Source organism: Mastacembelus armatus, chromosome 19 (assembly GCF_900324485.2).
Source record: "Mastacembelus armatus chromosome 19, fMasArm1.2, whole genome shotgun sequence".
NCBI lineage: Eukaryota > Metazoa > Chordata > Actinopteri > Synbranchiformes > Mastacembelidae > Mastacembelus > Mastacembelus armatus.
The window spans coordinates 9943918-9969949 of NC_046651.1; the positions used below are offsets into that span (position 1 = coordinate 9943918).

At 40.1% G+C, this 26032-nt stretch overlaps 2 protein-coding genes across 5 annotated transcripts; one reads left to right on the forward strand and one right to left on the reverse strand.

The window, feature by feature from the left end:
- Positions 1–1646: 1646 nt before the first annotated feature.
- Positions 1647–11177, reverse strand: tbc1d24 (TBC1 domain family, member 24). Of its 4 annotated transcripts, XM_026316318.2 has the most exons (9): positions 11093–11136; positions 8632–8683; positions 7107–8235; positions 6598–6603; positions 6178–6336; positions 5729–5792; positions 4944–5039; positions 3778–4024; positions 1647–2920 (listed from the first exon to the last, which is right to left on the reverse strand). In XM_026316318.2, exons 3-9 carry the CDS (start codon positions 8105–8107, stop codon positions 2766–2768), a joined length of 1728 nt encoding a protein of 575 aa, XP_026172103.1. In that variant the 5' UTR covers positions 8108–8235; positions 8632–8683; positions 11093–11136; the 3' UTR covers positions 1647–2765. The 4 variants fall into 4 exon arrangements, with proteins under 4 accessions (XP_026172103.1, XP_026172101.1, XP_026172102.1 ...); XM_026316316.2 differs by lacking the exon at positions 8632–8683 and having other exon boundaries at positions 11093–11177; XM_026316317.2 differs by lacking the exons at positions 8632–8683; positions 11093–11136 and adding an exon at positions 10898–11086.
- A 3257-nt stretch (positions 11178–14434) lies between these two features.
- On the forward strand, positions 14435–23749 carry LOC113135937 (alpha-1,6-mannosylglycoprotein 6-beta-N-acetylglucosaminyltransferase B-like). Its single transcript, XM_026316311.1, has 18 exons — positions 14435–14476; positions 14899–14954; positions 15584–15699; positions 16938–17067; positions 17190–17332; positions 18987–19051; positions 19331–19504; positions 19611–19778; positions 20018–20187; positions 20372–20503; positions 20674–20807; positions 21988–22130; positions 22316–22471; positions 22541–22687; positions 22758–22874; positions 22976–23050; positions 23247–23407; positions 23551–23749. The coding sequence occupies exons 2-18, from the start codon at positions 14929–14931 to the stop codon at positions 23747–23749; spliced, it is 2256 nt and encodes a 751-aa protein (XP_026172096.1). The 5' UTR covers positions 14435–14476; positions 14899–14928.
- The last annotated feature ends 2283 nt before the right edge of the window (positions 23750–26032 follow it).

The window sequence follows — 26032 nt, forward strand, 5'->3', positions numbered from 1 at the left end:
GCTTGCATCAGATCGTGATAAAAAAAATGTGACCAGGATCTAAATAAACGAAGTCACTGAATTAAAGCTACTCTCAGTTTCTATATTTTCCCCATGTGGACCGGTTTCAGCATGTGACCAAAAAAATGGTTTCTTTTCTTAGTGAGATAAAAAACCTCATCATTTTGCAATCATTTAAAAATGTTAATGTGGTGTCGACTGAAAAGCTTTAATCGTGAATTAATAAAAGTGCCCTTGCTGTATATTAGTAAAAAAAAATTCATATTTATTTTGAAGGACAGATAGCCAGACCATAAGGCAGATTCCTGACATGTATTCAGTAACATTGGGTAGTTATTCCTCTCTGGCTGAATAACCACACACACCAATATTCAATCTATGACTGGAAACAGTATCTGTTGGGACCTAGATCTATGTCTTAAATCCCTGTAGTGTTTCTTGGCCCCTTATAATCTGAGGACTTGGGGGCTTGTCAAGGAGAGAGCAATCTCATTGTAGGGTTAAAACCTGCTTACAGTACTTATTGTATGTGTAAACAGTTTGTTTAAACAGTAAACATCTTACTCCTTGAGAGTGAAAAGCATGATTTTCAGGAGATGAGCCAGTCCAACACCCAAAGGAGCAGCTAAATATAGAAGTGCATGTGCGATTACCAGCGTGTGAATCCTGAATGAACAGCACAGCTGTGGCAAGGCAGAATCAATGCCACTTACTGCGGCATTGATAAGATACATTTCTTTATATGCATTACGCTGAGCCATACTCACTGCCAAATATTTGGCTATATATATATATTTTAGAGCTCTAATGCACTCACTACAACCGACACGAAATGCATTTACATTGATCTGTTTAATAAAATGTCTGCCAAACTTGTTAGAGGATATCGGTTTTAACCATCAATTACCAAATTTAATAGTTACTGTGAGGGGGTGAACTGAATTCTGCAACACAACCTGCTATTAGAGTAGAAATCTTGTTAAAAGGCATCAACTGAGTGTTTCTGACTCAGTTGTGCTTAAATATTTTCCAGTCATGCAGTTCACTGTCAGCTTCCACAAAGCAGAGACATCCAAAGTAAAAATAGAGAGCGTGCATTGAGAAGGGTGTATGAGTAATATAGCAGTCAGTTTTTAGTATCAGTAGAATTTTGGATCCAGATCTGTAACCTAAATATGTAATTTGCAACATTGGCATTTCTTGTTTCTACTCAAAACTAGTGATAGCTTTAAGATGTTTTCTTTGCTACTTGTAATTTTAATCTTGTGGTAATTTCTTTAAAGACCAGACCTTTTGAAACGGGATTTTAAAATTCAAGGTATACACCTTAAATTTGTTTCTAGTGCTCAAAAGTACAGGACATGGTTTTTACTATAATGTTTAAAAAGTCATTGTTGGATAAGGGTATAAATAGAACAGTTGCTTTGGGATAAGCATGCAAACGGTAACTTCTAAGAGTAGAGCAAAAACACAAGATGGGGATTAGGGGGTAGATTAATGGTCAGCTGACTTTAAAAGGCATCTGGCACACTTCTGTGACAGTCTGAAGAAATGTAGCTAACCCTCCTTTTGCAGGGACACAAATGTGGCAGATTTGGAAGAAAAAGATAAGCAGTAAAACAATATAATAACCAACACAGAGTCAATCTACTCAAAGCACATTTATCTATTTTCACATGAAGAATACATTTGTAGGTATTCAATTCACTAGAGCAGATATTTGAACATACAAAAAAAAAAAAAAAAAAAGTATATTACCCTGAAAACAACTTGCCAACACGGCACAATTTTGGACTTTTCTCACTATCTTCATAACAGAAATGATAGAAGTAGCAGGAAATGGTTAGAAAAAGGATGAACAAACCGCATCTATCACTGCAGTCTTGTAAACCAAAGAACATCCCAAGAATTTTCTTTGAAAAAGCTTCAACATGTCACTCCAACATGTCACTGGACTTGTACTGTTATTCACACACTACACCAAGGAGAAACTACTACCACTCATTCATAAGACAGCTTTCACATGGTGCAAAATGACAACACATAAATTCACCACCATTATTCACAAACATTTAGCACATTAATTCATTTAGCAGATCTCCCACTTATTTACAGGATTGTGGCGCAATGCAACAGAACCTGACCAAAAATCTAGCTGTCCTGGCACAACTTTACTACATCTTATCACCAAACAGACTTAACTTCATGCATTTTATTCTGAACCTCAGTTTATCAACATGGCTTGTTACATGTTCTAAAAAGACTGCAGAGCAAGCTATACAGTACATTTGGCAGATTGAGCTAAACCACAAAACATAAAGTGCTGAATTTACCTTCATAAATCAAAATGTTTTAGCACAACATGAACACGACCACCGACACAATAAAACCCTCTAGATTAACCTATTACCGATTTTATCTAGAGTTGTTTCTGAACACTTCCTTCATAATACTAAATGATAACATCATTAGTACACCATAATACAAACGTAAATACAAAAATAGAAGAAAAACAAAATATAACCTTTTTTTATATGCTGAAGTTTGGATTACATGCATTTAATAAAAACTGTAAATCATATAGGTACTGATAGGATGGATGTCGGTTTGCATATCTGTGTTCTCCCCCTCCAACATGTCACTGGACTTTTCACCCATGAGTTTTTGTATTGTGCTTAAGTGATCAAATTTAAGTGCATGAATATGTACATGTAATTTGATGTCTATATGGATCCACATGTTTATGTCTGTTTATGCATACAAGGTTATGTGGCCATGGTATCCTCAAAGCCCCACACCTCCAACAGGGAAATCTGGAAGCTCTCTGCACACAGAGGTGGGTTGTCAAAGGTGGTGCACCTCTCAGTGCGCCCATGGTTCAGCTCTGAGTCAATATAGAGTGCGTTGCCATCACCACCCCCTAATTAGAGACAAAACAGCACAGTCTGTATCACAGGCAGAAACTCTGCATTTCTGCAAATTATTTTCCATTTAAAACAATTCTAAATACTCTCAATCAAAATGTAGTTTTCAATGAGGTTAAAGATGCTGAATACCACATTTAATGTTTCCATATTTTTAGGGCTGCGCCTATCGATCATTTTTGGAATTGAGTATTCTACTGAATATTTCAGCGATTACTCGAGTAATCAGATTAAATTGACTTTTTCATTTTTAAACAATAATACTGTTGTGTAAACGTTACAATAATACTGTTGTATAAACAACATGTTACCTCAAAATGACGTTACCTTGTGATGGCTCTGCTGGGTGAGCCGGTCTGGTTCACAACCGGATGCTTTGTGTTCAGATGTTGAAACACTGACAAAGTGGTGTTGTGGTTTGCCAGTTCTATTTTACAATACACGCATTGCATCGTGTTGTTATCTTATTTAAGTTTCAAACGATCCCATACCTTGGATATTTTTTGACTTTTGCAGACAGTTTCGCTCTCTACCATAGCGCCAACTTTTGAAACTGAAGTGCGTTGTGCGACAGTGATTACGGTCTATGTGGAACAATGATTCCTATGCGTAGCAGGTCCGATAACCCAAGTTAGAGTAATTAAACAAATACTCAAGGCAAAGAATTTGCCGCAATGATTTTTTGTAATCAAATTAATCGATTTAGTCGAGTATTTGGTGCAGCCCTACATATTTTTGAAACTATATCTCCTGTGTAACTCAAAATCATCATTTGGCCTTTTACCAATGGCAAAAAGAAAAAAGCTGCACAAACATGGACCAGAAACACCAAATTCTGTAATAATACACTCACCCACTATAATGGAGTCAAAGTTTCCAGCCATGAACATTGATGTATTCTTGGAGTTAAGGTTGAAGTGCCGGGCGGAAAGGAAGGGCGACAGGTCTCCAGCAGGTTTCTCTGGCAGCAGTAAACTGTTGTTGTCGGACTTCGGGCCATCAGAAGAGGCTGTCTCCTCCTGACTCTGAGCTTTGATGGACGATGCGAGCTCGGGGTGGCGGATCACCACCCACTCATAGCGCTCCATCTCTGGCTTCATCTAACAATGGAAACAAAAAAGAGTGACTGCTACTACAATGTAGTTATCATCGATTACACACCAGAGCATCAAACATTACACAAAGTATGATTGCAAATGTATTCACATATAAAGGAATGCCTGTTTTCTTAACAGTATATAGCTCATATAGGTGAAATGATCTGAACAGTGATCTGAACTTCCAACCACAGCCCCAATTCTTAATATATGTATACATTGATATAATATATGTCAAAACCTGACTATTATTTTGTTAAATAATGCAAATGCAAATAATATACGTAATTATTTCCCTAATCTCTAACACTCAACCGCACATCTGATAGATGCCAGTCCCTGCTGACTGGCAGGTGTGGTGTCAGGTGAAGGCAGGTTCAGATACTATTGGAAACTCTAGTAACCTGATCCAATCTGCGTGCACCTATACATTAGTGTGTAAAATGGAGTTTTCTAGTGCGTAGTGTCAGACAGCTCACAGTTGTGCATCAACAGAGATAACCATATAAATAATTCATACAGAAAGCATTAGGAAGCCCAGTTTACGTTGCCATTTTTAGCCTAGGTGTTATTAAAATTAAAGTCTGATGTTTCTGCATCAGAAGCAAAACACAATATGTGGTTATTTTTCTATCAAGGACCACAAGACAATGGCCATATGGTGAATTGTGACCTACAAAGGAGGTTTTTCAAATGTAGGCTTGAACAGCCAATTGAGGCCAATGACACTCACACAGAACATACTGTATGTGTAGATGGGACCCTCTGGTGGCTATAGTGTGGTACTACTCAGAATGGGGGGGAAAAAAAAAAAAAAAAAAAAAAAAATCCCTAAAAAGCTTCTTAAAATTCAACTACATAAAGGAAAAGGTGTTCTCGATGACAGGAAACTTGTAATTTAATATACTACAAATAAACTCACCTTGAAGACAAAGCACTCCCCTGTGCCAAAAAAACTCAATGCATTGCCTCCTCTCTTCCGCTCATCCCAGTCAGTGGATAGGAAGGCTCCACATACCTGAAAACAAAAAGGAATTGGCAAATCTGTTTGATTTTCTCATTTGCTTTGGCTTTATTCTCTAAAGCATGTTAAAATTCATGGTAGGGGAAGATTTCTATCTGTAAGCTGCCAATGTTCATGCTCGGATCTCTTTGTAGTCCGATAATCCAATTAGACGACACCTGTGTAATCACGACCTTTGTCACCAAGTCCCAGAGCCTGGGATAGGATTAAACCTGAGTGTATTTTCAAAAGGCAGAAAGCTACTGTGGACCATGTTCTAGTTCCTCACAGGAAAAAAAAACAAAAAACAAAAAAACTGGCCTTGTGTTGGTCAAGTGCTGTTGTATACACCACGTGCAACAGGCCAAACATGACTAGAGTCAGCAAAAAAAAATTTACTACCAGCTTCCCCATTTCACTCATATTGAAAATGAGAAATATTTTGAAACAGGAAGTGTCTGGGGAGGAAAGTGGTTTATGAGATTGAGCCCAAAACTCCATTTTAGCTCAATACAGACCTGGCATATTAAAGCAATTCTGTCCTAAACAAGGCTAGCCATAACAGTTAAAATGTTTTCCTAATCTGAGCTGCATCACACTTAAAAATATCTGTTATGTACATCCTTCCCACTGAGAAAACTCTTAAAAGTTAAGGTCAAACACAAAACGCTGGGGAGAATCTTCAGAGTGGGTGCAGTACTTACATCACGATCTGTGGTCCGGATGAGGAGCAGTGTGGGTTCATGGCCTTCACAATGTGAGTAGAATCTGGTGAAAAATGTGAACGTTCAAAAACTCAAATGAATCTAAGAACTCATAAAGCAATATTTTAGCTTCTTAACTGCTAGAAATAGAGCCGACTAAGACTAATATGACAATGCCTTGGCGACAGTAAGCCTGCTGCTTACTAGAGACAGAACCTGTTGTGTGTGTGGAAACGATGATGTCAAAGGAGTATGAAAATGAAACTGTAATAATTTTTTTTCCCAAGTTTAGAATCTCTACTTCTGCTTATGTATGCTTCTGCCCACAGTGTTTTTGTTTACAGCTATTTAATGTCAAGGACTTAATGCAAAGCGAGGACTGAAAAGTAAACCGTGAGCCGCAGCCAAAAGCTGGATTAGCAAGTTGACGTAATCATTGCAGAGTGTACCTGTTCAGGCTGCAGCCATGTGTGGAGGTGGTAAAGAGGAGCTGTGGTTGGCACAAGGCAAAGCGCTCAGGGATCCATGACCAGATGTCCCGCATCTCCTTGGCACTGACTATCTCTGAGGAGAAGGTGTCAGGGTTAAGTGCCAGCTGGACATTCCGACTGAAGACGCCCCAGAAATACAGACAGGCAGAGATAACAATGACAGACAGATCACACAGTTGATGCATAAACCATTAAAAGTCATTTAGAGAAGATAATGTATATATATTAAAGGATCTAACAGCACTGACTACTCTTAATAGATTTTACGGTAGTGTATGGAAACCTCAGTGGACTTGTAACAAATTTAATCACAGAGCAAAGTATTTAAATATAAAATTAAAAATAGATCTGGAGAGTAGCATAATGAAGAGAACCCACCTACAACTGTGAAAGAACCAACGCAGTGAACACAGGAGTGGCGTGCAGACGAGACAGAATATGGTGGATGAAAAGTGTGACCAAAAACAAGAAAAAAGAAAAAGAAAAAAAAAAGGAAACAAGAACATGATGTGAGGTGAGGATGCAAAGCAGGCCAGAAAAAAGCAAAAGAAAACTTAAAAGAACACAACATATTTGCCAGTTAAATAAATTAAACAGCATGAGCAATTCATCAGTCATAAGTGATCAGATATTCTACGTACATTTGATTTAAATTATAATTTAGTCTTTAGTCTACTGTTTTAACATAGCATGTCTCTCTGTGAGAGTGGCTGATAAGTGTAGAAGCAAATTAGATTTTAATCTTAAATAAATGTGTAATGTCTATAATTCTTAGATTTGTATAGGTGCATGATATATGGATTTGATAGATGTGGCCTAGCTTCTAAATAAAATTTAAGATGTGTTCACAGTTCACCACATAAAAATATTAAGTATATTAACTATACCGCTTCTGTTTGACAGTGATTCCCTTCTGCTGCAGAGACTTTTCATTTGTAAGCTGCAGCAGGGTGATCTCTTTACGGCTAAACAGGCGGATCGAGAAGGCCTTCTCTAGCAACTTGTCGGGTGTAATGGTGGCAGCAATGCCCTTGACAAAAGCCTGAATGTCTGCCTTGACTTTGCCTGAATCCTGCTGCTGCTGCTGCTGTTGTTGCTGTTGCTGGCTGCCCTGGGCCCCTACTTTATGCTTGCGATAGAACCTGAGCAAGGCTATGGCCACACGGTAGAGAATCTTGAAACCCTCCACTAGGTAGACATCAAGGACCCTGACCACATGGCTGAAAGGCAGGTCACCAAGCACCCAGCGCTGCCAATCTGAGTAGACTTCCAACACATCTTGAGCTGTGGCTACAATCAATTTGTGAGCAGCAGTGCAATACTTGTTGGCCAGGTCACCAAAAGTCATGCAGCTAGACTCATAGGCCAGGAAAGTCTGATCCAGCAGGCGCTTGCCTGGCTCGTTGCAAGCCAGCATCCGGCTGATGTGCTCAAAACACTGAGCTTCATCCACACTGAAGTGTAAGAGTAAAGAAGTAACAGCTGGAAGGGAAGGGCAATAGGAGATATCAGGAAACTGTCCAGCCAGGCAGTTGATTATCCGATGGGCTGAGGCCACTGCCTCTGCTGTCAGGCAGTAGCGTGGCACAGGACTTCCATCCACAAACTCTGGCAACGGGATGTGTGAGGAGGGCTTCTTAGTGGCTGCATTTCCTATAATGTCACGATATACTTCTGCATCTGGGGTAACTGTACGACAGGGAATGGCTTTGATAAGCTGCTGGTAAACTTGTGCCCGGAGTTTGTGGTTTTTGGCCCAATAACCCTGCCGAGCCATCAGTTTGAACTCCTTGAGATCTTTACAGTCTATCTTGGTGGGCCCATCACTTTTGGCCAGATCCCCCATCTGGTTCCAGTCCACAAAGGTGCCATAGTCTTCTTCAGCCATGTTGCTCAAACCTTGCTGGACTGTCTGAGTAGGAAGAGTGGAGGGAAGGTCTGGGGCTTTACAAACCTTCTTCTGTCCACCAAACTCCAAATAATTAGCCTTTTCTTCTTAACTGCCCATTATGCTCCCTATAACACACAAAGAAGAAAAGAACAAAATGAGTTTGAAACAGCATAAAACCCCTTCATCACAAAAATGTGTTTCTTTAAGAAGTGGTAAGCAACAATTTAGGAGCAATTCCTTACAAAATAGTCTAAGTTGTACCATGAAATAACATTAGCCAGTTTCACTCATCAAATGTTTGCTTTGATAAAGAAGCTGTGGGAAAAAATAATCTAATAAATCCTGGAGCTTGAACAGAATGCAATACAAGGTAATCTTAGTGATGCCATGTATAAAACAGTTTCAGATGACCACTGATGCACAAATATATATCCTCAACAAATTTTCATATTAAATAAATGAAAATGGAACCAGTGGTGGGGAGGGAAATAAAAATGTAAAGGTAAATTTAGAAACTTTACCACCAGGCTTTATCCACAAAAAACACATGAAGATGCATGGCCAAAAGATGATCTGTAATACACAGTACATGAAGACGGTTGTCATACACTCATATCATTTCACACTGTTTTGCAACAAGTTGACAAGGAGATGGACGTCCAAAGATCACTTGCAATATACTGAAAATGACAGTCATAAAATCAAGTCATTTCACACTGCCTTCCAACAAGTCACATGGAGATGTATAACAATACACTACTGCGTGTAAAACTAGAAGCATTTACGGTGAGTTTGCAGAGAGATTAACTGTTCCACATAGAAGTTATGCTTTCCTACAGTGAACGCTGTCATTTTACCCTTGACACTGGATGTAACTGAATTCAATCTAGGTCCAGCAAAAAAACAACAAAAAAAAAACCCAACAACTTCTTACCTTGCCAAAGTTCAAAGTTCCAAGAATCAATACAATTAATCAGTACAAGTTCATCAGTTGCATAAATAGATGAACAGAGGTTCACTAATCCAAAGCCTTGATTGCCACCATCTTCCCATATACACAAAGGATACATTAACAGGTGAAACACAGCCAACAGGTCAGGGATCTCTATCAGCATTTGAGAACATCATGGAAACAGCAGAAGGAACGGGTGGAACCAAATTTGTTTACATCTGATACAAAGACCAGAAGGCCAAGTCTGGATTTTATGAAATGGCAAACAAAAAAATGAATGAATAAATAAATAAATTAAGGTTTGTGGCTTAAAGTTTACTTAAAGTAAACTGTATAGTATTAGAGTAACAGTCCAAGACAACATGCTTTTTTTTTCTTGAGAACATTTGCCGTTTAGCATGCTAGTACTGTGCTAAGGTAATCAGCATACTGTCTGTGCTACTTACTAATCAGAATGCAAAGCTAGCCATCAAATTGTATCCCTTATGCTTTTAAAAGTACTTCACACCTAATCCACAAAGTTTCTGACTGACATGAGATGTTTATACAAGAATGAGGTAGAAAATGACAGAGCCTATCAGGAAAGTTCTATTTCACAAATTAGAATTTGCTCCAGAGATTTGGAAGACTAAATTTGAGGACAGTGTTACCCCAAAGCTGCAGAAATAAGCTCCTGATTTAAGGTATGACACCTCACACTACTACTGTGCAGGAAACAGCATAAGAACAGTTTTCTTTTTTAATGAGGGTATCTGCATGCTTTTAAATTGATGCTTTTAGGCACACACAGGTATCTTCTGTCTATATGCCCCTGGATCAGCCAGAAAGTCTATAAAAAGACTGTGTGTACTGCAAGAACATGTGATGTTTACAGACTGAATCTGATCAGTAATTTCACAGATTTCCCAGCAATTCCAAATGTCCTTATATAATCTATTATGACCTTTTGGAAAGGACTAGTGGGAACTTCTCTACTGGTATTTTCTCTTAATCTAGTTTTTAAATCTTCAATGTTTAACAGAAAGTATGTTTACCATGACATGACAGAATAAGACTGTCATCTTGGTCATACTACTATTTGCTCAACAATATTTACTGCCAACAGATGTAGATGAGAAATTACAATGGGTTTGCAACTACAGTATGTGATATACAAGTAGATATAAAAGCTGAGAAATACACAATGTCCATATGTCTACAAATGATTAAACCACTGCAAAGGAATGTGTAACATTCACAGCACTGGATGGTAAAGGAAGCTAGCTATTAACCTTATAGAAATGTGTAGTGGCACATTAAACTGTGCATTTGAAAAGCTGAGCAGACTAATCCAATCAAAGACTGACACTTTATACATAAATACAGACATAAGCACATTAATAACTAATAATACAGAGCTTGCTGCCCTGGCCAGTACAGTTACAGAAGATTACAACATCTGTCTGCACCGTCGTGTCATCTCACACCCAACTGACAGCTTCACATACACGGAAAACTGGCTATACTGCTATTTTTTGTTAAATAACTAAACAGCTACCATGTCAAGTAAAGCTGATGCACACGGACTACAGGTTATTCACCAGGGAGCAAATCTGAGACGCCCGTTTCCATTCAGACTGGCCAGTTAGCATCGCTACCATTAACGTTAGCTAGCACCCAGCTGCCCTTGCCAGTGCATGTCAGCAGCTAACACACACAAACAAACAAGCTCCCCGACGGCGTAACATGCAAGACAAACACGAAACCATGCAGATATTTATCGACACCACAACAACGCCGTAAAACATGTGTGCTAACGTTGCTGCAGCAGCTAATTAGCATGAAACGTTACCAACCGCACATTAATGGGGTCCGCGGGCTGACTCGGAGGTCGCTGGTGTGGAGAGATTTCGGCTTTTTTGTGGAAAAGCGGCGCATTTAAAACACAAAGCCGGCAACTGGAATAAGAATTATCTCTACTGTGCACGACAGAAGACCGCTAAACACATGATAAATGACTGTCAAGTAACAAAACAAGACGGTATTCGTACCTGGATCTGAGATGTCTTGAGACGTGAAGCGCCGTTTATATTAAGTCGCCTTGGGCATGCGCAGTGACGTCGACCCCGGTCACGGTCCTCCTCTCTAAGTGTGTTGCTGCAGGAGGGGTTCAGGTGGGCTGGTTAAATATACACAGTTTACACACAAGACCGGAAGGACTTATTTTACTTTTTTCCAAAACAGTGTTAGCAGTTGTAACACCGTGAGTGGAAAACAGTCAAGTTAACTACAGATATATAGTTATCCACAGACTTCTATAAAATATGCTGAATGATTATGAATCCCACAAAATATTAAATCAACTAATGTCCTGTTGGAACTTCCTGCAACTATTAGCTGTTTTTAATGTATTCTTTCTAAAAGCCAAGTTACACTGCTGGAGATCACAGGATGATTTGCTTTGTTTACTTGCAGACTTGCTCTTTCAATTGAGTGGATGCACTGGGACAGGACGGGAAGTACCCTGGCAAAGGCCACAGACCCTGTTTTTGTTCAGTAGTCAAAGCACCCATCAAAACACAACCATCCCCACACATGACTGTTATTAATGGTAATTAAATTGTGGAACATCGTTGCCTTACGGAGCAACTCAGGATGAAATCTGGCTTGTTCCTCTATAAATGCAGCTGATGCTTTTCATGGCATCATTTTGACCTTGTTAGTGCCAATATCTTCAACATCTGAATGCTCCGCTATTGTTGTAATAATATTCCATTGTGTATAATACCTTTTCTATTCTTCTGTTGATCTATTGCTCTATTTATACTTTGTTTGGTAAATCTCAGGCTGTTCAAAATACTTTTATTACACGCAAGCAACCATTTACAGTGAGTTTACACAACACAATCCAATTTTCCAACAAGGATTGTTAAATGGTGATATGTTATTGAGTGTGAGTGAACTTTCAGCCTTCCCAATGATTTTTCAGCATTTAGCAAGAAGGCCGATTTATTTTCCCACCCTAAAGATTCAAAGACCATGTACACTTCAGCACAAAATACCTTTACAAGGGATTAATGTTTTAATGTTTCAACAGAAGTGACATGAGTTTCTCATAGCCAAAGTTGCATCTACAACCTCTGACTACATACACAATTCAGACACATTCAGATCAGACAGAGAGAGGCTTGTACACTACATGTTTGCAAGGACATAAATCTGTTTTGTTTTAAGGATTCAATATTCATGGTGTCTGGATAAAAAAGCAAGTTCCCAAAACATAAATCATGTGCTTTAAGATGATTTCAGATGATGATGAATTGGTTTAGGACTCAGTTTAGGTTAAGGTTACATTAAGGGTTAAGGTTAGGTGAGCAGTGGTTATGGTTAGGGTTTGGGTAGGGAAATGAATGTAAGTCAATGTAATGGCCCCTGACGTGATGGAAACGCGACTGTCTATGACAGGAAGCCACTCGGAGACAGATGGATGGAAAGCCAGTAAACAGTTAGGTCCTAGCTTATGGCGGTTTACGCTCATCCAATCCTTCCACTCACACACTCTGTTGTGAGTGTTGTAGTAACCAACCCCACCTCACCGCACCCCCCAGTTCCCACACTAGTGCACAGCGGTAGAAACAAATGTTTACATATTCTGTATATACAGATACTGTATGCAAGAAATTGAGTAACTTGTAAGCACAGGCTGAAAATACTTCAAACCAAAGCATATAAAATTAAACATAGAATTCATAGACTACAAGAACAGTATGTTTTCTTGTCTGCTTCTGTGTTATGTGCCAGTGAGAACAGGGTTTATTACAGCAAAGCACAGACTGTGAGCTTGTTGAAAAACACAGTGAAGCTTAAACTGCCGACGTCAGTAGCCTTGAGAGATTAAGGAACTAAACTTGTGGTGGGAAAAAAAAAACTTAAAGTGAAAATGGTAAAGTGAATGTGAAAGCAGCAGCTGTTTGACTTTATAGAGATCTACATTTGTTCAAAACCATGTGTTTAATTTACAGTTTTAATAAACAAATACATAAATTAATCAAAATAAGCTTTAGCTGCTCTCCTACTAGAGCTTTTTCCATAAATAGTGACGGAGCTATAGAATTTAATAATAGGTAAAGGGAGTGACTTCCGGCAGTGAGCCCTGTCAAACATGTTTTCATCAGTGTTTGCTGTATGCATTTGACCCAACATCAGCACTGGAAAATCCCATTATGCATGTTTACCTGAACCAACATGGAGGAGGTTGGTGCTGGCAGCCAGTTCAATGTTGTGGCCTCTTTCTTGTTGTGGGTAGAGACAGTGTAACAAATGGAGCTTTAAGTCAGCAGCTAATTGTGCTCATGACCTATTTTGTGAAAAAAAATAAAAAAATAAAAAAATAAAGTACAGTTCTTATTTGTGTCGTATTTGTGTCAGCTGACTCAGCAAGAAATTCAATTACCAAATGACACATGTTCTCTGATCTCTCTCTATCCAAATGAGATGCTGTTAATTAGTAAAGTGGTGTGGAAATGTTCGGCGTGCTGTATAGCAATGTGACCTGTAGTCATCCAAATTGCTAATGCATGTTTGTTCTCATGACTGCCCTCTTCAGAAATAAACTTCGTAGATAATACATCACAGTTTACATTTCCATCTTGCTCCAACAAAACACTGGTAGTTACATTTTCCCTTTTTACATTCCAGTACAGGGTCTGGCCTACGAACACAATTTGGTTCTATGATGCCCTCTTGAGGTACTGGTAGAAATATGTCAGAAGTTCACCAATAATAGACTAGGTGATTGTGTGATTTTTGGCCCCCTTCATAAATAATGCAGGTTTTCTAGTTATTTATAATTTAATATTTTGACTCAAATATTAACTATTGAGGCCCAGTAAAACATACTTATCAAAATTAGAAACCTGAATGTTGTATGTTTTGACAACTGCAAATGCAACTTTTTCCCCCGTTATATAGAGTTTCTAATTATCAGTATTATCATCACTATCATTAAATTTCTGTTGTTCTTTCAGTGTATTGTGCCATTCACTGCCATAGGTTTGTACCACTTGAGCTATTTAAATGAGCTCCCTGCTTCAGTATTAATTCACAACTAAGACTTGAGTCTAACCAGCGACAGTGAAAGAAAGTATGTCAGCCAATAGCGCGGGCTCCATTGTATCTGTGAAAAGCCTGAGTAGCACTCTGGGTATTGTTTTCCTTAAAGGGGAGTCAGGTTACCATGACAACCCTAAGATGCCTACCCATAGGCCCTGAGATAGAGAAAAGACCCTGCCAGAATAGGAGGGAAAGAGAGCAAAAAGAGACAAAAAGGGAGGCAAGATACTCCCCAGCCCCATCTTTATTTCTTCTTTTTCAGTTTATGTGTTCTGCAAACAGGCCTGATGGTTGCCAGTGGGCTGGGACGGTGAGCCAAGGAGGTGAGGCATGTGTATGTGTGTGTTTGTATGTGTGTGCGGGTGTGTGTGTGTGTGTGTGTGAGTGTTGTATGCCAAATTATCTCTGTGCCTGTCTCAAATTGACACAGAGCAACAGTTTGGTAAAAATCAGTCTAATGAACATGTTTTCCACAAACACAGAAAAGCTACAGTCTGAAAATGCTTTCATGGTCAGCTATAGCATTTCTTCTATAATCTAGTAATGGCTGCAGAGTTTATAACCATTCATGTTAGAAACTGACCATTTATTTGCAGAATAAAAACAACCTACAAGTATTCTTCAAATATTAAATATTGAAGTGAAAAATGTCATAGTGAAACAGAAATGCATGAAGTTTTTTTCCAATAATATATTGTGTCTGTATTACTGAGCACTTTGAACAAACTTGCATCTGTTTTGACAGTGATACTCATCACCCTGCAAACAAGGGGCCATGCGTGTTGCAATGCGACCACGTAGGTAAGGTTCAGGATTATTATTATAATAATTATTATTTCAACTATCACTGGTTAATCACTGGTCAGAAGTAGTAAAATGTACACTATAAAGCAACTGCTACATCTTGCTTTAGCCATGCTCATCCTTGCAGTGTAACATGACATTTTTTCTTTACTTTTTTAATCTGAGTGAAACAAAAGAAATTGCAGTTTCCATCCTCATTTTCACAGCTGCTGCTGTGGCACGTCACCGTGACCACATAGCCTGTTGACAAAACAGTATAATGTGTAACTGATAGTATAAATGTCTACAGTAGAAATCAGGTCAACTATCACATAATTATCTGTTTCATTATGATCCCTTCTGTGCAATTTACAGCTGTGCTACTTTTCCATATACATCCTTAGCCAAATACATGTGAGGTTGCGTTGAGTGCACTGACATCTTGGATGAAAATACACACTAATAGAAGATGGAATGGAAATAATCGCTCTGGATCAGAATTTGGAGCTTTATAGACACTAAGAAACCCTTGAAAGTGTTTTGGATGAGGGTTGGTGGGTTTACTGAGTTGATGAAAGTGAGAGAGAAGTGACTGCTCTCTATGGCCTTATTAAAGTGAAGCTTCCGCTGTCTATTTTGCCCTCTAGTGGTTGCCTGGTGCTCTGTCTGTGCCTGTCAGTGTTAACCCTGTTGCTACAGAGCCTCTGGGTGCCAGGGGAGATGACCATTGATGAACCGGCTGGAAGGTCACCTGAGGAACAGGGTAACTCACATACCCCAAAACAGGTTTAGTTGAAGTTGATCTCTGTTTGGTAAAACAGATGCCTTACCTCTTTTAATAAGACAAATGTAAAAACACTGATATATTCATACACCATGGTGCCCTGGCTGATAAATAAAGTAAACAAACTATACACAAGAAATGAACTGTAGTCAGATGCAATAAGATGTATTTTCTTCATGATCAAGATCTGATCTGGTTGTCTTCCCAGTGTTAGATGTAGCCTTGTACCCCCCTGTGTCTGACAGTGGCCAAAATATGCCCCTGTTCAATTCAGTTTGCTGCCTAAACTGTTTCCTGAAAAAGGCACAGTAGATAAAATTGCTTGAGCAAAAGATTTTATCCTCCTTAACAAAAGACAAACATTGTGGAACATTTTTTCCAGAATATGTTTTTTTCTCAGAAGTCATTTTTATTTGTTTTATGCGTAAATTAGCATATTCTGGCACTATGCCTATCTACCAGTGGACCTACAAACCATTTGTACACATAATCAGGAGCATATTGGAAACAAATTTAGCAAACTGTACTTATGTTTGAATTGGTTAATGAGGCCTAATTAACTTTAAATAGTACATTTGTTGCTGTTTTCATGAGTGATGATTTAATAATTTGAGTCATATGAAAACACATAATGGATGCAAAGGGTGCATACACACATGTGGTACTCAGACCTACATAATTTTGTGACACACTCATATCTCATGTAACTGGTAGGCCTATTAAGTTGTTACAGGACCCCAGCTCTTGTCTCCCATTCACACTTCACTGGATCTGTGCCCAAAGCGCCCCGGAGCGTGTACTGTAAGTAGTAAAATGGTCATAGTCGGCTGAGCGGACAGAGTTGAAGTGACATCACCAGTCTGCAGGACTTTATTGTGTATCATCAATTAAAACGCTCCCCAAGGAGAACTTTATTCTAACTTCAAAATACCCCCAATACCTGTTACTGACTTTCATAAATATTTGCTTTTAAAAATTATGATTCATTACCATTTCAACTTTAGCTGTCATGAAATTTTTCTTGTGGAAAATATCACTTAGTGAACCAATGACTCCCTACACATAATATGAAAAATATCCTAATCACTGCTTCATTTGCAGAACAGCAAGTTAAGCTTTGTTGACTTAACACATGGTATCACTGCTCAGGAATGATGATGGGGATAACAGGTGATACAGGACACACGTGACCATGTTACACATCCTTGATGTTGCAGGTCAGCGTGGTCTTGGTATTCATAGGTTGGCTCTTCGCTTGGAGGTTTTGAGTACTCAGGTGCAGAGGCTGAGCAGAGAAAGAGATGTCCCCCATCTGATCAGAGATCACCTCCGTCTGCTACAGCAAAGGTATCAAACAACACCTGTCACCCTGGAACACCTGGATCTAAGTACAGTGAAAGTGCATACTGAGCTTTTTGTCTTTGTTCTCACAGCGTGGTTACTTTTTGAGTTTCTCTTTATTTTTTCAGTTTAACACAGAACCAGCAAGGCTTGGTGCGGTTGGTAGAGAGGGAGCTGAATCGAGTGTCCCGGAGGCTTGATCAGCTGAGCCGTCATCACCACCATCACCATCAGTCTCACACACCACCAACACGTGATGCCCACAGACCTGGTAAAGCCCTGCCTTTTAGCACATGTAAATTGTCTTTTATATATGTATCCTTTTATTATAATTATCCTATTTAATAATATTGATTTTGGACAAGAGAGTGTGTTTTTTGACCTCTAATTTCTGAAGAATTTGAACTTGAATACCTAGGTATGTGCCTACTTTTCTCTGGCAGGACAGTTTTGGAGGTAGTTTTATATTTTTCTTATTAGGTTGGATTTTTAATTTCATATGAGTGAACAAGTGTTGCTCATATGCTCATAAACAGAATCAGCAGACAGCGAGGCTCTACAGGTATTAAATTAGGTATATTTATCTGTTGTATAAAAAATCTTGATTGGTGTAGCTGTGATTTTTCTATGAACTTTACTACAAGCACCTCATTGTCCAAAACAGAGTTTTTTCGGATCTGTTCCAGTTATAACATGCTTTAACATTCTGGCTACACCAAATGAATAACACTCTCCCGTCTCAGCATGTTTCCAGCGTCAACAATTGGCCAATTGCAACCGTCTGTGTGGTTGCCTGCAGTGGTAGTGTGATACTCCAAGCCAAAAGCACGGTTCATAGCCACAATAGAGGTTAACCACACAGTGAAATTAACAAGCTGTGATAATGGAGAGTGTGAATGGGGGGGTTAAAGGGCAGGGAGTGCAGGTGGTTATGGGGGATGAAGTCCTTGAATAGAAGTTTAACAAGTCCCACAGAGCCAGTGCCGATCAACTGGGGAGGAAAAAATTTTACGTCTACATTATGACCCTCCTGAGAGGTGTCAGGTGAGAGTTGGGTTACACACTCTGCTTGGCACACAAGGGGTCATACAGTAAGTGTGTGCATGTGTGTGGACAGTGGGGGTGAGTGGGTGCTCTCTTACTTCCCTCACTGAAAAAGAGAGTTCGGGGCACAAAGACATCATGCCATGCATACTGTATGTGAGGGTACACATACTGTATGTACAGACATACAGCATGTACACACATGCCACCCACATGCACACAAACATACCCATTACCAGCCTGTTCAACCCTTACCCTCTTCCTCTCATATTACCTCACACCCATAAAGTACAACTGAATTACCCAGGAGTCCTTTCACCAACTTGCCTACTCATACTCTTGTTTTTGCAGAGGGAGCACTTATTTCTCTTCTGCTGTGCTCCTATAGCATATCACTGTTTTCAGCCTTCCACACCTCAGCCTTGCCTACAGGTTTTCTTATCTTTTTTTTCCCCCTCACTTTTTCTTTTTACTAGGTTGTTTTACATGGTTAAAGACTGTGTATTTTGGCAAGGGCTAGCACTGTAATAGGGAACGTTTGGTAGGAGGCAGGTGGGTCAGGTGTGTGTGAGTGTGTCTGTGTTCATTCCATCTGATTGACATTGGCTGGAGATGGTGGGGGGGCTTACGGGAAAGGGCCTCTGAGAACACACTGCCGCTACTCTAATGCCTCTTACATGCATCGTGCTGATGGCCGCTATTCGTTGTGAACATTTCAGTCAAGAGGTTGTATATCAAAGTTATTGTCCACTGTTCTTCATTATCCATGTTGAGTTAACTTTACAATGTACTTTTCTGTTACTCAAGCCAGGATTGTGGAATAATGCATTTCAAATAGCCACATAAAGAAGAAATGTGTGACAGCTTTATCTGATCCACAGGGCCTAATGAGAAGTGTGAGGTGCCAATGGATCCTGCGTATCCGGTGTGTGCAGAGAAAGTGGAGGTGAGAAAGTGGAAATACATGTGGTAGCATGAACTTCGTCCCTGTGTCTGCACTGTTAGAAATACATTAAACTGCTTAAAGATTTTAAAATTATATGAGCAGGTTTGAGCTGGATATAGAAATATCATCTTTCAGTAATGGGACCCTCAGTATAGTATATACCTCACAATACATACTGGCTAAACCAATATGAATTATGAATTGTTGTACAATAATCTAAGTCTGAGCCATTGGTTTTGACTTATTTCAGCTTAACATTTGTCTTGTTTGTTGTGGCAGTTCCTGCAGGCTCGTTGGCACTCAGACCCCTGCTATGCTTTTTATGGAGTGGATGGTACCACCTGCTCCATACTGACCTACCTCAGCCAAATAGAAGACTTCTGTCCCCCTCGTCTCAAAAGGAACCACTCTGCACTGCCCTGGCAAACAAAACCTCACTCATATACAGAGAAGGTACTTTGATGTGACCTATGAAGAATGATACTTAGAACACTACTATATCAGATGTACATATATCGCACGACCTTTCTGTGTTCAGTCACATCATGATTGTACGCAGGCAGAGGTACGCACATCTCTGAGCCACCTGTATGAGGTTTTCAGCAACAACAGTGGTCCTGCAATAAGGTTCATCCGGTCCAGAGTGGAGAGGATGTCTTCATGGTGGATACAGGCTGGCCTGTGGATGAGGCAGAGCAGCAACAAGACAGTCCTGACTCAGATGAGGGTACTGCATACAGTAACTTCAAAATGCTTAATAATGCACGTACCTATTTATGTTATACTCACAAACCTAATGAATACAATTACTATATCACAGTTTTTAAATCATATGAAGTGTGCAGGATCTTGAACTTAAGAAAGCAAAGGCAGTACACAAATGAAAACCCTTTCCTCTATATACAGTACATGCTGTGTGACCTAACTACAGATGGATTGTGGACTTTAAAACCCTGCATCCCATAGGTGCTGCTTTATCCTGGTGCCCTGGCTGGAAGTGTTGGCCAGCATTTTGAAGCCATGGTGGAAAGAGGGGGTCCTCTAGGGGAGCTGGTCCAGTGGGCTGACCTTAGTGCCTGTCTGACAATCCTGGGCCACAATGTAACCTTCAGCACCTCACAACACCACCTTCACAGGTTCCCACCATTGTTGAACTGATTACATACACAAACAACTGTATGTGAGTAGTTTAAACACCAGACAATACTGATAAATGATGTAAGTAGATCTTGGTGCCTCCAGTAATTACACTTAGAATATTCACTCAGTACTGCATGAAACATTAGTGAAGCTGATGTATGTTTGTTGTGACTGGTCCAGCCTGATAGGTGCTGCTCCTGGCCGAGGCAGTTGTCCAATTCAGAGGCCTCTGACCTTTGACCTCATCTATACCGACTACCATGGCCTTGCTCACCTTCAGGGAGCCATGGGATTGGCTTTCCAGCATTACCAGTACTAGCACAAAGAATCACTTATATATTTTTCTTCTTTGAAAATTTAAAAATAAAACACCCTCAAATATGGCATTGACAATGACAACCTTACACACCATGAGGTATCATTTGTCCAAGTGATCATGTTCATGTAAATTTAACAAGCTATTTTGTAAAAACTCCTTTCAGGTGTCGCTTCAGAATCCTGGACTCTTTTGGTACTGAACCAGCCTTTAACCTGGGGAGCTATGCACGGAGCCGCGGATTTAAAACGCTGTGGGGTAGCTGGGGTCTCCAACCTCTGCAGTACCTGACCATGTTCCGTAAGTGTGTGTGCATGTGTGTCAGTCTTACATGCATTTTATCTGGACAATAGATCTGTTACAAATCTGTCACCATACACTGTGTTCATGCACCGGATGACTCATTGTCTGCTTGAGACCACAGCTGTGACACTGCCAAAGTACAGTGCATTGATTCAGAAATACACTTACAGAGATTCAATATGCGCACAAACACATACACCTACACACACAGCACTGATTCTTCACATACACGCCTCTAAGCATCCTCACAGTGAGAGGATTAATAGTTGAGGTTAAATAAACATGGTGCCCAGAGCTTTTATTCCAACACCTCTTCCTGTCATCCTTCCTATCCCGCTGGAAGATGGAGACAAGCTGGATGTGTGGGGCCAGAAGCCACACTTCAGCCCTCAGCTTGGAGCTCTGTTTATCTGTTCTGCTGAGGAGGCGAGGTGGCTGCTAGCTGACGGCGGGGAAAGGGTAGACAGGAAGACAGCGCAAGAAGAAGAAAGAAAAGGGTGAAGCTTGAGAAAAGCGTGGGCGGGTCCCTGTGCTTCTGTTTTGAAGTGGGGGAGAGTAAGAGGGTTGACTGAAGGGTTGAACTAAACAGACAAGATGATGAAGGAGAGCAGCAAGAACACCGAAACAAAAAAGCGAAATTAACTTTGTTCCATCGTAGATTTTCTTCAAAGCCCAGTGAGCTGCTTGATGATAATCCTACTAGTGCGTTGCTGCATATCTCTGCTTATCTAATGGGCGAATGTGTGAAGTGGTGAACCGAGACAGGTGTTGAGACAAGCGGAGACAAATGGAGACAGGAAGAAATTGTATGCTGGTCTGAGGGTGAATGAGTGGGGATTTGGCAAAAGTCTTGTAAACAAGTACCTTTAGACAGGAAAGACTGGCACACACACGCACACACACACACACACGCACACACACACGCACGCACGCACGCGCGCACACACACACACACACACACACACACACACACACACGTTCAAAGTGATGCTTGCACATGTCCACACACACACAAACCTCTGCTGACAGATTCTTTGTAAAGTAAATACTCATCTCTGACACCTTCTTTTGTGGAAGAAGGCAATATCCAAGCAGCCAAACATTAACCTCTCATATATGGAGAGATGCCCAGCATGTTTATCCTGTTCTTTTTAACTAACCATTGTGTTGTCTCCAGCTCACACTCCTGATAACTCTTTCCTGGGCTTTGTGAGTGAGGAGACAGTGAGGGAGGAGCTGAGGGAGGAAGAGCTGGAGCCAGACACCTACAAGAAAGACAGAATAGCAGTTGTCTATGGCAAAGAGGAATACATGTGGCAGGTAATGATAAAAAGAGCACTGGATCGCTACAGAGATATGCAGAAAGTCTATTAACATGGCAAGAATCCAGCTACTGTAATAAAATAAAAGTTTACATGATAGGGAAGATTTCCCAGTCTGGTCTTAAGCCTCGATACTCTGTGTCTTGTATGTGCATGTTTTTGTTTGCGTGTGCATATACAAAGGGTAAATCTGAATATGTGGGTGTAATCCATGAGGAGCTAGAAACCCATGCCACGGTCTACCAGCCTGCAGAACGTGCCTCTAGTCTGCCCAGCTTCATCAGAAACCACGGTCTGCTGACTCAGGAACACTTCCTACGACTTCTCCACAGAGCCAAGGTCAGAAAAAAGCTCATTTCAGAACAAAGCTTAAAAAACAGAGAATCTGAATCACTGCTTCTCTCTCAGCTGTTTGTCGGTCTTGGATTCCCCTATGAGGGTCCAGCTCCAATTGAGGCAATAGCTCTGGGCTGTGTCTTCCTCCAGCCACGATTTGACCCACCGCACTCTTCAGACAACAACAATTTCTATAAGGGCAAACCCACCACAAGACAGGTAGGTAACTCCTCAAATAAAAAATACAGCTTGGATTGACCCAAAAGCAGTCGGTCACTTTGGATCCTAGATCTCTTCCCAGAACCCTTATGCTGAGGAATTCATCGGTAAACCCTACGTGTGGACCGTCGACATGACCAACAGCACTGATGTACGGGAGGCAGTGAAAGCTATTTTAAACACAGAGGTAACACAGAATTACAGTCACATTTATCTCTAATACTGCACAACCTGTTATACTTACATTTCAGTAGCACTGACTAAATGTGTCTGTGTATGTTTTTGCAGGTGAAGCCTTTTACTCCCCGAGAATTCACCTGTGAGGGAATGCTGGAGCGGGTTCATGGTTATATCACTCACCAGGTGCAGACATGTAGTGGGAGGTCACATAGTATTATTGGGTGCTCCTCCACCAAGCTAGATCTAGACTGATCTTACAGAGTCATAGACATTTGCCTGTTACAAAATGTGTGAAAATATATCATAAAATTGAATGGATTCCCATACATGTATTTTGTTCCTTGCTTGTTAACTTTCGATTTATCTTAAATCCCTCTAGAACTTCTGCAGTAAATCTGTCCCTGCTTGGCCACCTCAAAGGGCTCTAAGGATACACCTGGGTCCTCTGGGTCAGTCATGTGTTAGTGTGTGTCGACGATCCTCCCTCGTGTGTGAGCCTTCTTTCTTTCACCACCTCAACAGCCCTGCTGCATTCACCAGGTGAGAAAAACAAAAAACAAAGCAAAAAACAGAGCAACATGATTATAAAATTATAAACTATAATAGTAATCTAACAGATGCTGATATTGATTGCTCCTCCACCTTTTTCAAAATTAAACTTATCACTATTTTCCATTTTCTAGGCTTGGACTAGGCTGCTCTAGCATGGTTCAAGAGGTCAACCACTTGTTTCCTGCCTACAGCCCTTGGGGCCAACACTGTGGCCTTCAGCAGGAGCCTCTGCTCTTCAGCTGTGCAGGTTCTGACCCTTCACACCGCAGGTTGTGTCCCTGCAGAGCTCACCTACCTGGGCAAGTGGCACTGTGCCCTGACTGCCTCTAATAAACACTGTGATAGGACAAAGACAGCACCAAAGGACGAGCTGTAATATGGACATATATAATATGTATATATGCTATATGTAATGTGGGCAGATTTATATGGGGTAACAATTTCCAGAGCCTCATTTAATATGATGAAATCATCTCAGGAGATCTGACATTTCATGATTTTGAATTGACCACTTTACTACTTGTCCCCAAGTCATCTCACATTGTCATCTCACGCTGACAATTATTCAAATAATCTAAGAGGCTATGTCAAGTCATGAAAGTCTTCTTCATAGATTTGGTGCAAAATGTATTTATTTAATTTTAGTTTTGCTTTTTTAAAGACTCAGGAAAACTAAAATGAATTATGATCATTTCATCCATAATGTAATGTTGAAGAATGATGAAATGAAGGTGTGTTGTCTCATGGTGCCTAATAAAACCCCACTTGTTATGTTAGCTTTTTCTTGATCCCTTATGCAAATCTCCCTTATATGACAGCAGGATGAACTCTAGGTGTATTAAAATGAAGGGAAAGGTGGCAGCAGTGGGTGTGAAGCCATTCAGTTCTCACCTTTTAACTTCTTTTCTCCCGCTTTAGATCTCACACAGTAAAATGCACTTCAATATTATGCCAAATAAAAATCTAATCATTCATTTAGAGTAATTTATCATGCTGGTCACTGTTGCATGGGATTAGTGCTCATGTTGCCCTTCAGTGCGTTTGCTGGCTGACAGCTTAAGTGATGAGGCTCATTATCTGAGTGAATCATGGGTAACTGCTAGATGCCTTTGGGAGGTCACAGCCATATGACAATGATTATACTGTCATATAAACCATTGGTTATGAACCTTCCTTGACTTAGGAAACCCCCTCAGCTCTGCCCCCTGCCAAGATAGGCAGAACCCCATGGTTTGTCTTTCAAACAAATATTTTGCGTCATTCATACCAAGAAATTTCAGTAAAGGTAGGATTAATCATGTTTTGTTATTTTACTAGAAATTACACTTTTGATCCTATCAGATGACTCAGTTTGTCCAATTTTATTCTCTGATTACCTCATGACCAACAGATTTGAAAAGCTCCCCGAACACATTTTGCACCCCAGGTTGATATGAGCAAAATGGGAACTTTGGCAGGGTGCTACACTTGCACATTTCAATTTCAAAAGCCTTTAAGTGTTACACAGGCTTATTCCATCAAGCAAAGGAGTTTATGAAAGAAATTAATGGTAACAGCTACAGCCCATAGTCAGTACTATAATTGATGGAGTGCTGTACTTACATGGAGCAGCTGTGATGGCTCCAACAATGGCAAAAAGTTGCTATTCTAAACTGGATCTGAGGTTATTCTTGGAAACGGCACACTCGTAAATGTTACTTTGCAATAAAGGAGACCTTTTCTGCACCGATACACTTCATGCGACCGGAACATATTGTCAGGGCGCTCAGAGCTGCAATGACAGAACAGGTTGACAGCGTGATTGACTGGTAAATAGCTGTGAAATAGTCCGCGAAAACAACAATTGTGATGGCTTTAGTGGTTTCTGGTGAAGTCATTTGGACCTGTCAAATATGACGTGTGCTTAATGAACTGAATGGTCCAAAGATGAAAAAAAATTTACTTTTGTTTGTACATTACAAAGGAAAATAAAAGCTGTTTTTGACTCAGAAGGTCACCTCTGAAACATATTTTTGGGAAAGTGATGTATCGTTTCTGGATTAGTCATCTTAATTCATATCAGTTACATGTGTTATGGCAAGTAAAAGCTGTCACTCACTTCCCAGGGGGTTGATAGCCCAGGGTTCAAACTAAGGGTTCAAAAACAACACCAATATATGGAGCAAATGTGTAAATGTGGACGGACAAAGGTTTTAGTGTTCCACACGACTGCCTATTGACCTCGTGTTGAATGGAGCTGTGTGGGAGCACAAAACCAACATAGTCCATATGTTTGTCAGAAGCCTTTTCAATGTTTATATGCAGCATGATACGCCTTGAGCAGACAGTGATGTGGATCATCTAGTTCATTTTAGTCATATAAATTCTGAGTATTAATGAAAATTGGATTCATGCCTAAAAATCTGCTTCAAAGCATGAAATAAGCAGGCTCCCATGCATTAATTATCTTGTTCCCACAGATGATAAGATCTTGTTTCTGTGTAGGTCATTTTTTAAATAAAAAATGAATATAGATTTCAGTTCAAATTTAGTCATTAGATTTTTGTTAACTGTTGTCTAGTTGTGTACAGTTACCACCATGATTACAGGTGTGCAGAGCAGTGAATCATTCTG

Coding starts and splice junctions, on each gene's coding strand:
- LOC113135937 (XM_026316311.1), top strand. CDS start 14,929: ATGCGTGTTGCAATGCGACCACGTAG. Junction 17,068..17,189: donor CTCCGTCTGCTACAGCAAAG/GTATCAAACAAC, acceptor TTATTTTTTCAG/TTTAACACAGAACCAGCAAG. Junction 22,131..22,315: donor AAGAGGAATACATGTGGCAG/GTAATGATAAAA, acceptor GCATATACAAAG/GGTAAATCTGAATATGTGGG.
- tbc1d24 (XM_026316316.2), bottom strand. CDS start 8,107: ATGGCTGAAGAAGACTATGGCACCTTTGTGGACTGGAACCAGATGGGG. Junction 5,793..6,177: donor CATGGCTGCAGCCTGAACAG/GTACACTCTGCA, acceptor ATTTTTCACCAG/ATTCTACTCACATTGTGAAG. Junction 2,921..3,777: donor CTTTGACTCCATTATAGTGG/GTGAGTGTATTA, acceptor GTCTCTAATTAG/GGGGTGGTGATGGCAACGCA.